Genomic DNA, 14,957 nt, shown 5'->3' with positions numbered 1-14,957 from the left:
TATTTAACAGCTGCTGCCGGAAATACATATATTATTCAAATAATCAGGCTTCAACAGAATATCAGTAGAAAGATTTTATGTTTTATGTCGATATAACTACCATAACGATGTATATATATTTATAGCGATAATTAGAATTTCATAACAATAAGTAATAACATAGCGATTAAGAGTATAGGCAGATCTGGGCTATCTTAATTATCCATTCTATAATGGCATAATACGTATATTTGTAACTGCAGTAATTAATAAACGATATTGTCATTGTGTTTATAGTCTGTTGTATAGTTGATATTGTAAATTATCGTATAGGTACTCATCGACGATCATTTGTACTTACCGCCCGAGAGCGTAGGATCAATTATAAATACATTTCTTGCTGTTGTTTAGTTTTGCCGGATGAGATGCGCATCCTGTGTAGCTGTGTCCTATATAATATATATATATTATATATATAGAGTATAGTATACATAATATACAGTATACAGTATGATTCACTAATCATAAGATATACTCACTTTCATTTTTACTTTGATATTGAATTTATTAAGATTTTGATTTTCGAAATCCTTAAATATTTATGAAAACCATACGATACTTAAATATATATTGTTATAACCGGATGATTTAAAACAATCATACGTGGTAATGATGATTTTAAAATCATAATAATAGTAAAAATAATGTAACATTTTATAATTCATAAAAATGATCTATGCATAATAACTAATAAGTAATAACTGTAATAGATTATAAATACTTGATGTAAAACTACAGTATGTATTATTATTTATTATTCCTAGTACATACGCAGCTTAATCGCTCAAAAAACTATTCGTTTGATTTTTGAAAAAACAAACGGATATTTTCTTTTGAGTGGTTTATATTAGTAAAAGGGTAGTTGTACTAACTCTTTAAAATATATAATAAGTTTTTTATCACCAAACTCCGTTGCTAAATGGTATAAAAAATTCAAGTATACGAAAATATGGCCCTTAACTAAACTAAAAAATGATAAAAATCATGATTCGAATAACCACGTTTTTTAAGATTACAAGAGGGATGAACATACTTTGTTAATCACTCTGTATATTACTCAAATGAATGCGTTTTGACTATGCTTTATATTACTATGAACGTTTAAGTGCGTCGTTTGCAGCAGGGAACAACTAAAATTTCAAATCGTATTTTAGTGTTCTAGGTTCGTGGATAATTGTCGACCTGACTTCGGGTGTGGGTGGGGTGGGAGTGAATTGGTCGAGGTAAACGCGGGAGAAACGCGAATATTCGCATTGTACTGTCGTATGCGCCATGGGCAATAGAGTACGCCGACGTTACAATAAGAATATCAAATAAAATATATATTATATAAAATCGTTCGTTCAATATAGTTAACCGTATTATGATGTATGTGCGCGCGTAAGTGTAATTATGTTCGTCGAAAGGTATCGTCAAACGGTCTACAGATATATTATATAGAGAATAGAGATACAGAAAAATGATACAATTAACTCCGTGGTTCGTATTATTTTTTATGAAATATTTATTAAACGCGCCATATCCGAAAATAATATATTATTCTGTATCACGTGTAGGGCTGAAAGTTGTGATGTTCATAATATATTATAGAGTTACGTATTGCATCGTATACACACTGCATTTGTCGAGGAAGATTAACTTTCGATATCTGAGTGCAGTTTTATGGGTCTAGTAGGTACTTACCCATATATAATATAAGTATACATAAACGAACAAGAAATGTATAAAAGTTCAAATCTCGTCTGTTTTGGTGAGTACACATGTTTCTTTTTCATTTATAGTTATTAAAATCTGTGATTACGAGTAATTTATATTAAGTAAAGTCGATTTTTGAAAATCATAGATATACCTCTTAGATAACTCAATAACACGTGGTTGGAGGAATATTTGCCATAGGCAATGAAAATACTATACAGCAATTATTTTGGCTATTTATATTCTATTTTCTATTATGTGCTATTTTTGAGACCAAAATACAATCGCTTACATTGATTTAAGGGTGGGTCACTCCGTCTGCTACGTCGAAAACGAGAGGTTGTTTTTGTGAAAGTATAATGTTGAAAGGAATTTGTGATTGAAAGGAACTTTGGTGATTTGTTCAATCGCTTTTAAATTAGAATACCTGGAACTTTTTAATATGCAATTGAGCTTAAACTTAAGTATATTATAGGGATTACAATTAATCAATTTATATACATATATCTTGTACTAACTACTAAAATATAAATATAAATTTTATTGGTCATTTAGTACATGTACATATATTTTCAGACATAAATCTGATAAGTCATTTTCGTGTATTATGTACTGGGTCGTATACATATTTGAATAAATTACTGCCTTAATGTCTTTCTGCTATTGTTGACGACTTTATGTCTATAATATAGTTGTGATGCTAACTGGTTTTTAGCAAAAAAAGTTTTCAGTATGTGCGTTTCACATACATAATCTTTGTTATTTTGTAAACTTTATTATAATGAATATTACTTAAATTATAATATACCCATTTGTCAGGCCAATGTGTTGCATGTATTGCAGCTTACCAATGATAAACGTAATAGGATTACATCGATATTGAATTCTCGTCGTATTTTATCCAAACTTGATGTATTCACTCATGTAACCGATGCGATGATAATACTATAGAATAAATAATGTAAATTTGCAAGAATATGACATATTATGTATAAATTACTCGTTATGGTAATTAAAACAAAAATAGAAATCAATTTAAACTAGAATTTATTGTATATTTATAACTTTACGAGTATAATCATAAAAAAATGTTCTAATAATAATAATAATTTTAATACAGGAATCAAGATTATTTTTTTCATCTAATTTTTCATTTTTTAAATGTTTTATTTCTTCTAAAATAAGCTAAATTATTAACTTTCAACTATGTAAAATAGTGTTTAAATACGTCGGTTATTACGAGAAAATATTCGTTTTTTTTTATGGAAATTTGATTAAAAATATATACCCTGGAATATAATTTGAATATAATTATATTTACACATTATTAAAATTATATTTCAGATAAAATCATCGAATAAAACATTGCATTTTATTAAGTAATTGAATGAAAAACATTATTATGGGAAATATTATAAATATATATAAAAAAGTAAAAAGAAAAGATAAAAAATGATTAGAGTTGGAATCGCTCTTTCGTAAGTTTTATTTTTTAGTTAATTAATTATTATTATGTTGTTTAAAATTAAAAACGTGAAGTATTTTATATATTTTAATGTATAACAAGGATTTTATTTTTATTATTATTATCAAATAAACTATGTACAATATTAAAGATTCTAACAAGTTTTACCATTTCATTGTCTATAAAATTATAAAATTACACAATTTTTTAGTTGTTGAAGGGTAACAGTTTTTTTATTTTGTAACCAAATCAAAACATTTTCTTTAAAGAAATATTCATAAATGTTATTAATAGGTATTTAACGGAATGATTATAACAACCAATATAAGTTTTATATTTGAAGTTGAAATACATTATTATAATACGGTGTTGATTTAACATGTACCTATTAATGAAATTACTAAATTAGTTTGTTATTTCTACGTACCTACACCGTTTTTAGTATTTGTTTTAAATTTAAAATATTTATAATAGTTTAATTAGTCGTTCATCATTAGTTAATTTTTTTATAAAAAAATATTCAGTTAATTCATTTTTTACTAAAATATTAATAGTTAATAATTTATTATATAATACATCTCCTGTATTACGAGGTAGAAAACGATAAAAAAATAATAATGATTTAAATACGTACATCTATGGGCCATGGTCAGTGGTCACGACATTCGTATAATTCGGGTATGTTGCTTCACCGCGCGTATGAACGGTTTTTTTGTAGACGTTCAGAGCCTATTAATTGTGTTGTCCTTACTTTTTATGAGTTCGCGATTTCTACCTCCTTGATTCTATTAATACCAATAATATGTATTTTCATAATGTTATTTTTATCATAAAAGTATATTACCTGAAAAATTTTGTTATTATTTTTACGAGTTTTATATGTTAAAATATTATGATAATTATTAGGTACAAAAATATTTCTTAAATATGTTATTGCTATAATTATTACATATCATTATATCAAATTAATTAGGATAATAGGATTGGGTGTTGTTATATTTATGATTTATTTAGTATTAATTTGAAATATTTTAGTTATCAATAGAAAATTTAAAAGGAAAATTAGAAGTTATTGATAATATATGTGTATAACAGCGGTATTATGGATTTTATTTTAAAAATATAATATATTATAATAAAAATATTATATAAATATAAATATATATATAAAATAATATAATAATATAATATTATATAATATATTATATTAACATATTTTTTATAAAGATTGAAAAAATATTAAAATGAATAAATATAAATATTTTCATGAAGTATAAATATTCGTTACAAGTTTATATATTATATATATAGTACCTATATAAAATGGATTAGCAATTAATTCTGTAGTAATTTATTTCGATATGTTAGTAGTGTTAGTAAGTGATTTAAATTTATGTATATTTTTTTAGTTACTATAGAAATATGACAATTCATGATGTTAAGTAATACTGCAGTTATTATAACTAAGTATTTATACGGTTTACCAAAAAACTATACTAATCGAAAATAATAAAAGGCCAAGCGGAAATTATAATGAAGAAATCTGTGGTAATTGAAGCTGTAATTTCAATATTGATATGTTCAGTCATTAACAACGGTAACTTGATTTATTAAATGCATTTTAATCTTAGTAAAACTATACTAATATTACGATATTTTGTTTTTGCCATGCCACTAATAGTTCTGAATATTATTATTCAATTCTTCTTCTTCGGAATATTAATCCATTGAGTACCTTTCGTCAAATATCATGTTTTTTTTTTAAATATAGAATAATATTATCTTCTATATTTTGGGCAACAATTTATACCCAGCAAGTTCCGAGTCCGTCTAATGATCATTAAAAATTTGTTTTTTAATTATTTTAAGAATATCAAACATTAATATTTGTTGTCATCGACAATTTCGTTTGTAGTTGTATTGTAAATATTGTATTGAAATATATAATTTACGAAACGCCGTGGTACCTAGTACCTACATCGTCGTTTTGTGTAATTTGGTATTACTTATCGCTTTTACCTAGTTTAATTATGAAAAACATATACATTTAATTGTTCCATTGCTCGGTATATTACTGTTTAAACAAATCAAATTGATTAGATTAACCCGAATAATTACTATTACCAAACATTCGAGGAATTGTATCGATTTTTTTTTAACTATATATTATGACGTGCTTATTGGGATATAGTCATTCGCACGCGCGTGTTTGTGTGTCTATTGGTTAATATCACACCATCTATATTATGAAGGTACATGTAATATACCACATAAATATTATAATATTCTTTATACCATTTTATTTCAGTTAAATCGAAACCGTCTTCAATTCGTTACGAATAGGTTTTACATTATAAATGTTTAACCTTAAAAATAAACAAATAATAATACACTTCATTATTCAATGGACATGCACACTAAATTAATGTTCTTATGTTTTTTTTTAGTATTCGGTGTATTAACAACACCAATAATTTATTATAAAAACAGTTTCAGGTATATTTTTCGGTTCTAGTGATTTGACTTATTGGAGGTGCAAATTCAAACAAACGTTTCAGTGTCCAGATCCCGACGTGACCTTTTACTTGTACACTAGGTGTGTTTTTTTAATTTTTAATTTTAATTCTATTAAAACTCGCGTACTGTATCGTGGTACGTTGGTGGTGTACTGGTGTATCGTGCATCTGAATGCAATCTTTTCATTTATTGTTTATCGGTTTGTATACAACTATATATTATATGTATTCTTATTATATGTTTTTATATATAGTGATCTCAAAAGAAGGGTTAAAATCGATTTGAGAGACAAGTGGTCGTTGTATAATAGTGGCTGGAACCCAAATAAAAAGAATGTTATCGTCATACACGGGTTTAATGGATCGGAAAATGATAAGCTTATGGTCATACTAAGAAACGGTAATATATATTTTTTAATCCCGCGTGATATGACACTATAGTAATAGTAACGATCAAATCAATTTTATATTACAACTATCGTTATCATTGCGGTAAATTTTGTACGCAGCCTACTTGATGCGTGGAGACTTTAACGTGTTCATGGTGGACTGGAGTCCGTTGACCGTGTACCCCTGTTACTTATCGTCGCTGAGAAACACGCGATTAGTGAGTCAGTGTACAGCTCAACTGTACGCCCATCTCACTTATTCGGGCGCTTCCATTTACCACATACACTGCGTTGGCCACAGTCTCGGGGCTCATATATGCGGCATGATTAGCAATCACTTGACGGAAAGACAACACAAGATCATCGGTGAGTATATGATGATGGTGATACTGGGTTAGGTTGGATTGAGACATTTATACCAAGGAGTATACATAGGTATTTTAAAACCTACTCGAAACGACTGCACTGGCCACTGGGGAATAAATGTTGACGACAGTAAAAACAAATCACTAGCTGGGACACTCATACTGCAAACCGTTAAAAATGTTGATGCTTTAGTAGCAAAAAAAAAAAAAAAATGTAGGTATAAGGAAAATCATATTAATTAGTGAAAAATTATCAGCTGTAACTGATTATTGTCACTATACTCATTTGTGAGAAGCGTGTACTTTAGTTGTTGTTTTTGGAAATCATGCATTTGAACACTCGTATATAACAATTACATCACGATCGAGAAAATTCGTATTTCGTATTTTATTTATTGAGTTAGATTGAACTCAAAAATCTTATGTCAATCCGAACCCAGTTAAATTAATTTCACGTAAGTCCAAACTTAACTGCCTGTTTAATGTTCATAGTGCCTGAATACTATTTGTATAATATACCTAGCTGCACATAATTTTAAACTATAATAATATAATATACAAAATTAGAAATTGATCATTCATAATTAAAGTTGTGTGATATTAGTCGTAGCCCGTAGGAAACTATTTAATTGAATTTCTACTGACCCCAATATGCGTTAACTGGAAAATAACGACCAACAGAAGCGGTTTGTAGATATTGAATTTTTCAAATTTCAACCATGCTGCAGCAATAGGCACAACAACCGTGATTGACATCCTGCAATTTACTCGCTCAATACATGTACGAGTATATTATAATTTCTTATGATTTACGAACAATTGACTCTGAAAAGCGAGTACTTAAGAGCACCAATATTGTTTATCACTTTATCAGTAAAACTATATTTTACTTTACATTTGGAAAAATATATTATTATTTATTAATATCGAAATAAGATGTTACCGGAGAAGCTATATACGTAGTAATTGTCAAGTGTATCTACCTTGTCATTGAATAGGCCACTGTAACAGATGTGTTAAATTTAAAGTCGATGATAAATCATTGTATACGAAAAACGATTTTGAGCGGAGACGGTCTATTTCCTATTTTATTATATATTTATACTTCAATTATTTATTTTTTTATTACCAATACACTAATACAATATGATTAATATGGAAGTTTGAACTAATATTTGGATATATTTTATTTAAAAGTAGCAACTAGAAACTAGATCCAATTTTAAGTCAGGAACCATCTTTAAAGTTGGAAAATTAAATTTTTACGTCACAAAAAGGTGAAGGCACTGATGGCAGACACAAAAATTATCATCCTTTCAATACATTATATATATAATATATATATTTTAATTAACGTATTTATATAAGTTAATTTATTGCAACTGCCCAGAATCTAAAATGTATTATTCATATAGCCTTATAGGTATTATAATTTATAATATATAAGAACCAAAGAACAATACTATATTTTATCAGTAATCTATTACTTAAATACCTATTTTTGGTTAGGTTAGCGGGTTGGTTAATTTTTTTCAAATGTGAGTGAATAAGTTGATTGCTGTGTACAAGACGCAACACATATTACGTAGCTGCATGTGTATTGTGTAGTATAAAATAGTTTAAGGAAAACCTATTTAAAATATATATATATATTAAATACGTATACTAATGTTACAGGTTTAGATCCGGCCAAACCTCTGATAGATCTGTTTACGATGGATGAATTTCGATTAACAAGGGATGATGCTAATTTCGTAGAAGTCATACACACTAACTCTGGAGTTTACGGAGAGTATCCTCAGATAGGTCATGTCGATTTTTGCGTCAACGGAGGTAGCATGCAACCGATTTGCACTAGCCAAGCAAATATCATACGTAAAATATATATTTTTATATCAATTAACTAAACTATATTAGGCTTATCAGTAATGAATTGTATATTTGTATTATTATGTATATTGCCATATTGTTAAAAATAATTGTGGACATGCACTATACGCCTTTTTCACTGAGGTATGTGACACTGCTTAATTAGTAACAAAAGGTATGCTAGTGGGTAATGCTCTATTATACCTAAGTAGTTGAGTGAGTTACTATAACACATGTGTTAATTTTGAATTCAATGATATAATAATATGTCATAATATAAAATACGATCCTGAGCAGAGACCTGAGCCTATGAATCTGAGCCTATATTGCACTAAGAATATTTCATAATCAACTGTTTTTTTTTTAATTTAGCTATTAAAGTAATTTTTATTTTACTTATAGTATTATAGTAGGTTGATTTAATTATTTTTAGATTTGAAATGAATTAATTAAATTATTTACTAATTAATACAATAATATATATTTATACTATATGGCATTATTGTTATTAACTAGTATATATGCTAAAAAAAAACTATAGAAGTGAGTATACGCTTATACTCCCTTTCCTGAACGCATAATTGAGATTAATATATAATAAAATGCATGTAGGAAACGTCATTACAATCAATTAAATGAATAAATAAAAAAGTAAAAACTATAATAGTACGTGAAATTGACTGAAAAAGTGTAACAGCCATTGGGCGTATATCTCATTTCCCTCAAATTATCTGGAGATTTAAAATATTATAATATACTTAATATATAGTCCACTATGTTAAATCATACATTCGTAAACCGGTTCCGATCATACACAATCGGTTTACTAAATTATTATGCATACTTTTGTTTTTAATTATAAAATTTAAGTGAAAATAAAAAAAAAAAACTGTCATTAAAAAAATATTTAAATATCTGAACCAACATTAATATTTTTGTACTATTTTTTTTTACATATTTTAAAAAAAAATGAAATTTTTATTAATAGCTGTCCGCATTTCCAAACAAATGCAATACTACGTGAACGTGGCTAATATCAAATGTCATTAAAAATATCAAACGTCGAACAAAACTTGCATGAATTCATTAAAAATTTACCAAAAGCATTTCTGGTTATTACCTGATTCCTATATCTAATAAATAGTCTAAATAACGATTAAAGAAAGTATAATGTGCGCAATTTGTCGTACGCTCAACAATTTGGTAAAAAAAATTAATTGTAAAATCTATAGAATATTATTAAAATATTAACTAACTATAGTTATAGTCAATTTTCTAATTAATTAAATAAATAACTTATTTAGTTGAAGAACTCATCTTAAAACTTCGTTTTTACCAGTTAATTCGAAAATGAATACGTTAATACTATTTATAACTATAGCTGTAGTTAAAACTAATAAATAAATAATTTTTTTGTTCTACCAATTTATATAATATATAATGATTTTAAAAAGAAATAAATAACTCTTGGCTTAATAATTTTTTTGGCACAAACGACCACTATATAGCTAGTTTGCAAAAAAACAAAAATGGAAATAAGTATTAACACTATATTATGTCAATCATGTGATAATTTAAAATCATATAATTAACTTCTTTGTAACTAAATTAAGTAAATATTTTTTTATCATATTTGTTTTTACCTTTTATTACTTTATTATTCATTAATTTGTAGCAACTTAACCAACTAAAACTAAAAGGTTCGTTAAAAGTAGTTCATATTGAAATTATAAAATCTACAAAACATATTATGACAATTATTTTTTATATATTCTTTAAGTTCCAGTTTGGACGATGTTACTTATTTAAACAACAAATAATTATTTTGTTATAATTTAAAAACATTATGTGTGGGAACTTAAACTTTTATGTATTTTATATTATTATAAATTTTAAAATATAATCTTTTTATGGGTGTTATAAATCTATTTTTACTTTTTTATAGTATATTTTGCAGAAATATATTATTACATTTTGAGTCATATATGTTAATTGTTAATATAATATGGTATTATTCTAATAATTAAATACTACTAATATAAAGCAATATTTTCGGAAAAATTACATCAATCTACTGTATTATTAAAAATAAAATAAATTACTTTAATAGTCATATCAAAACCACCTAAACGTCTTAAACACATATCACGTGTTGGCTGATAAACAGTTTCCGCTAAGAATCGTTTTTCGTATCCAATGATATATCATTGAATTCAAATTTAACACATCTAAAATAATTCTACTACTAATTTTTAGTAGAGCAGTATCCACTTACCTACCTACCATTTTTTTTTTATTAACTTGCTCATTTTCGCTTAGAAAATAATAAATTATATAGTGTTATAATGTTTACTTTAACAATTGGAGTGTTTCGTATGTTTCGATAAACGACGCGAAAGGACAGGGGAAACTTTACAAAGCTACAACAGGCTTTAATAAGTGCTACACACAATAGTTTTAAGGCAATAAAAAATTATTAAACGTATTAAAGAAAGACAAAACTCTTCGTTTAACCGTACGCATACCTATTTCGTTATTATTATTGTAACTGTAAAGAATATAACGCGGAGGTCATTAATTTTTTTTACGTACAAACGCGCTGGGTGTCTCTATAATGATTGCTGAGTTACAAACGGACGATGTAGATTTTTGAGATAAGCATTAAACGATATATGTAGAATAACACCAATATTCTTGTCGGTAGTATAACATAATCTTTAGATCGTCAAAATATAATTATTAGATTAGGAATTTATTGTGTTAAATACACCGTAAAAAACTGCTTTTGCGTAAATTATAAGACCGTGCAAAAGAGTGGTTTCATATAGTAACGGACCGTAAAGTATTTTTGTTTTTGTTTCCGACAAGTACCTACGAAACATATTGAATATATTATTATGTATGTGTTCAATCATAATATAGATACCTATGTTGTCTCAAGAATTAAAAATTATAAATACTTATTTCATAATAAGTAAAAGTATAAAAAATAGTTGTTTATTCTGTATAGATTACGATCAAAAAAACTCAGATTGGGTATAAACGATTATTTTATTATTTTAAATTAGCTACGGATAATGCAAATTCCTTTACAATTTAAATAATGAGGCATGTTTTCGTTTGCTGTAAGATAGTAATTTTTGACTTATTTCCATTTACCCATACATTGTTTAAATAACTTTTAATGAATTGTATTGAACTATCAAAATTATAAATAATTTGTACGAAATGTATTATGAATAGGTCTCGGATTTAAAATGTTTAAAGCATAATAAGCAACTAAAAAGCACACGATTGTTTTAAAAAAGCAAAAAAAGCATAAAAAAAATGAATTATCATAGACTAATTATAAAAATGAATAAAAAAATTTGAATAATTAATTTAAATTAAAAAAGGATTACCATGTATTTTCTTTGATTTGCAGTAGTGAAACTGACTATATTGTCCGACAGAATATTTTTATACATAGAAAACGAATTCTTTACATCTACAGAATCAATCGGTGCATACTTCATATAAGAGGTTTCAAAATAAATCTTAAATTTTGAAATGGTCGATATCGATGTTATAGGCATACTGACCGTATTGGTACTGCTTGCTATATTATGTAGATAGATAATCTATACGTTTAATAAACTTAATATAAACAAACCGATAAATAAAACAATAATAATCCAATATAATCATTTAGTCTGCATTCTGGGTTTTTACATTTCTTATTAATTATTTTTTTTTATTATTACAAAAGCATAATAAACATATAAAAATACACAGCTGGAATAATTGAAAAAAAGCAATAAAAAAGCAAATAAAAGCTTTTACACAAAAAAAAAAGTAAAAATAAATTGGTTTATTTGGAATCAAAATGAAGTGGAATAAATTTATGTATGGAAATTAGATTTATATCTTATATAATATACAAGCATATGCTTTAAAACCCGAGCCCTAATTATGACGATACAGTATTTTTCAATAGTAAATAAATGCAAATCGTTGATCGTATATCAATAATAAATTTTTCGATAAATATGTATTCAGAACAATCGCGGTGCAGTCATTTCAAGAGCGTGTGTTATTTTGCGTTGTCACTTTCGAAGAGGCGCAATATGTTTTTGGGCGTACAGTGCACGGAGACCTGCGATTCGGTGATACTTCCGTCATTTTCGAACAGGATCGATGTCATACCCATGGGCCTGCAAACACCAGAATGGTAATTATTAGGAGTGTTTTAAATTTATATTTGTTATTAGTTGTTTTTAGATAGGACATAGTTTAACATTTACAATAACGGCATTTTAGATTAATGTATAATGTATAAACCCTTTAGGCAGTGTCGGATAAAAAACTATACAATTATTGATTAATCTTTTTTAGTTGCTAATAAGAATAAAATATTTATATTTAAAATTTGTAAATATCTATAATCTAATGCACGTATTGAGTTTTTAATATTTATTTTATAGAATATGATTAATTTAATTAGGTAACCAATTTTTCATGATTAAATTAGATATTAGGTATTGATGCACATCATCATAATAATTTATTATTGAAAAATTATTCAATAAACTGCATAATATTAATATTGAAATTAGTAAATTAATAAATTTAAAAAGTTGTGAAAGTAATTTTTAATAACTTTAATTATTCATAAATCTTCAACACCTTAAAAAATAATTGGTTATATTATATATTTCATTCGATGGAAAACGTTATTTGTCACTTATAATATTATGTGGGCTAATTATAGCGTTAAGTATAGAGTATAGTAGTACGGGATAAGACATTCGTTTTTTATTTGATATTTGAACCGAATTATTGAATATGACATTATAATATACTAAAATAGTATATCAATAGACAATAGTACATCGATGTGAAACTCGAGAGCAATTGCTTTCATTATATAGGGTGATCTATTTAACATAAGATACTCATTATTTCAAAAAAAACACTAATGATTTTGAAAATATATTTTTTTACATAATTTATAGTTGTTATATTATAAACACATTTTTGGAAATTAATTGATCGTTAGTAGCTTCGAGGATATTCTTGCTAATGCCATAAGACGTCTCAAACGCCATTGATGCAGAGATATATTTATATAGTATATAAGACAAACATCATAATAATTCATGTTTTTTTTAAAACCATTGTAAAAGGCTAGTCTTACTTTAAGTCATTTACAGACAATATTTTCTCATCAAATTTATTTAATATAAATAATTTAATGATTATTTTATTGTAAATATATTAATTAATACCTTTTTTTTTTTTTATATATAATTTATGTACACAAATATTTTATCACTATAATTTGTTTTATTGTTTTATTCTTTTGAATTGAAATATACATTTTTAACATCATATTCCAACGCAAAAAAAAATAATCAGAATATTTCGATCCAAAATCATATTTCGGATAAATATAAGCGTTTCATAATATAACTATAAATACTTATAGCTCATAAACTAGGTAATCATCAAAAATTCGGTTTTTATGTATTAAAGTACCTACTCCAAAAAATATTTTACTTCGGAATGATGAATTCAAACCTATGTTGTTGTTATAAAAGTAAAAATGTATATGTTTTTTAGGAAAATATTGTTTCTTAACTACACAAAATTATGTAAAAATACATTATCAAAAAAGTTTTTAAAAAAATGTGTGTTTTACGTTAAATGTATCATCCGATATATACAACAATGAATAAACCATTAAAATGTTGTCGTATTAGACAATCAGAGCGTGTAGACAATGTGGATATGAACCATGGGATTAAAAAAATAAATAGGCTTTTTGACGTGCGTGTTTAATGTTTATTTTCTCATAGATTGTACTCAAACGTCTTGAATGTTTGTAACAGATGTTTTTGGTTTAGGTTCGTTTATTGTGCATGGCTATTCATATACGATACGGATGCTGATATTCTTAAAAATATTTGAAAGAATCTCACAAATTATACATTACAATAAACTTAATCACTTTTTGTCTTTTATTTTAAATCACCTAATTGTATTCTATTTTCATTATTGGCACACTTATTATATGTAAATTTTAAATATTAAAAAGTATATTTTATGTTTTAGGGTAAGAGGGACATTTTACGTTGCATATGAAGATCGAAATAACTTTTGCCAATTTGATGGATAGAACAAACTTATTTGTTAACGAAAAGTTCATAAGTAACAATGAACAAATAAATTGTACATATAGATAGACTTGCCTAATGGTATAATTTTCTTTTAGATCAATTATACTATATATAGTTTTTAATGTTTTTATTACATTATACCTATTGTAAAAACTAACTAGAATGTACAAATTATTGGTAGATTTAATATGTTTGATTTCTTAGCTAGGATATCATTGTATTAATACGATATATTTATTCACTAAAATATTATTTAATTTTCTTGACGCGCTGTAATTTTTAACTAAATTGTGTGTCATATCATATTATTGAAGTTTATCTTAAAACTATGTATGTATGTTAAGTTCGACTTATTTACAAAAAAACAATATAATAAATTGTATTTATTTGAAATTATACTTTAATAAATATTTTAAAAAACTTAGTCAAATTTATATTTTTTTATGTACAATAAAAAAATC

General features: G+C 25.7%; 1 protein-coding gene across 2 annotated transcripts; it reads left to right on the top strand.

Annotated features, from left to right (window-relative positions):
- The first annotated feature begins 1,312 nt into the window (after positions 1 to 1,312).
- On the top strand, positions 1,313 to 14,915 carry LOC114127930 (phospholipase A1 1-like). 2 transcript variants are annotated; one of them, XM_050199546.1, is made up of 10 exons: positions 1,313 to 1,518; positions 1,596 to 1,789; positions 3,079 to 3,212; positions 4,609 to 4,796; positions 5,690 to 5,795; positions 5,970 to 6,115; positions 6,225 to 6,470; positions 8,147 to 8,344; positions 12,377 to 12,548; positions 14,432 to 14,915. In XM_050199546.1, the coding sequence occupies exons 4-10, from the start codon at positions 4,733 to 4,735 to the stop codon at positions 14,493 to 14,495; spliced, it is 996 nt and encodes a 331-aa protein (XP_050055503.1). In that variant the 5' UTR covers positions 1,313 to 1,518; positions 1,596 to 1,789; positions 3,079 to 3,212; positions 4,609 to 4,732; the 3' UTR covers positions 14,496 to 14,915. The 2 variants fall into 2 exon arrangements, with proteins under 2 accessions (XP_050055503.1, XP_027848102.1); XM_027992301.2 differs by lacking the exon at positions 3,079 to 3,212.
- Positions 14,916 to 14,957: the final 42 nt, after the last annotated feature.

This window comes from Aphis gossypii, chromosome 2 (genome assembly GCF_020184175.1).
Source record: "Aphis gossypii isolate Hap1 chromosome 2, ASM2018417v2, whole genome shotgun sequence".
Classification (NCBI taxonomy): Eukaryota; Metazoa; Arthropoda; class Insecta; order Hemiptera; family Aphididae; genus Aphis; species Aphis gossypii.
The sequence above is the reverse complement of the archived record's forward strand: the minus strand, read 5'-3'. Positions and strand labels throughout refer to the sequence as shown.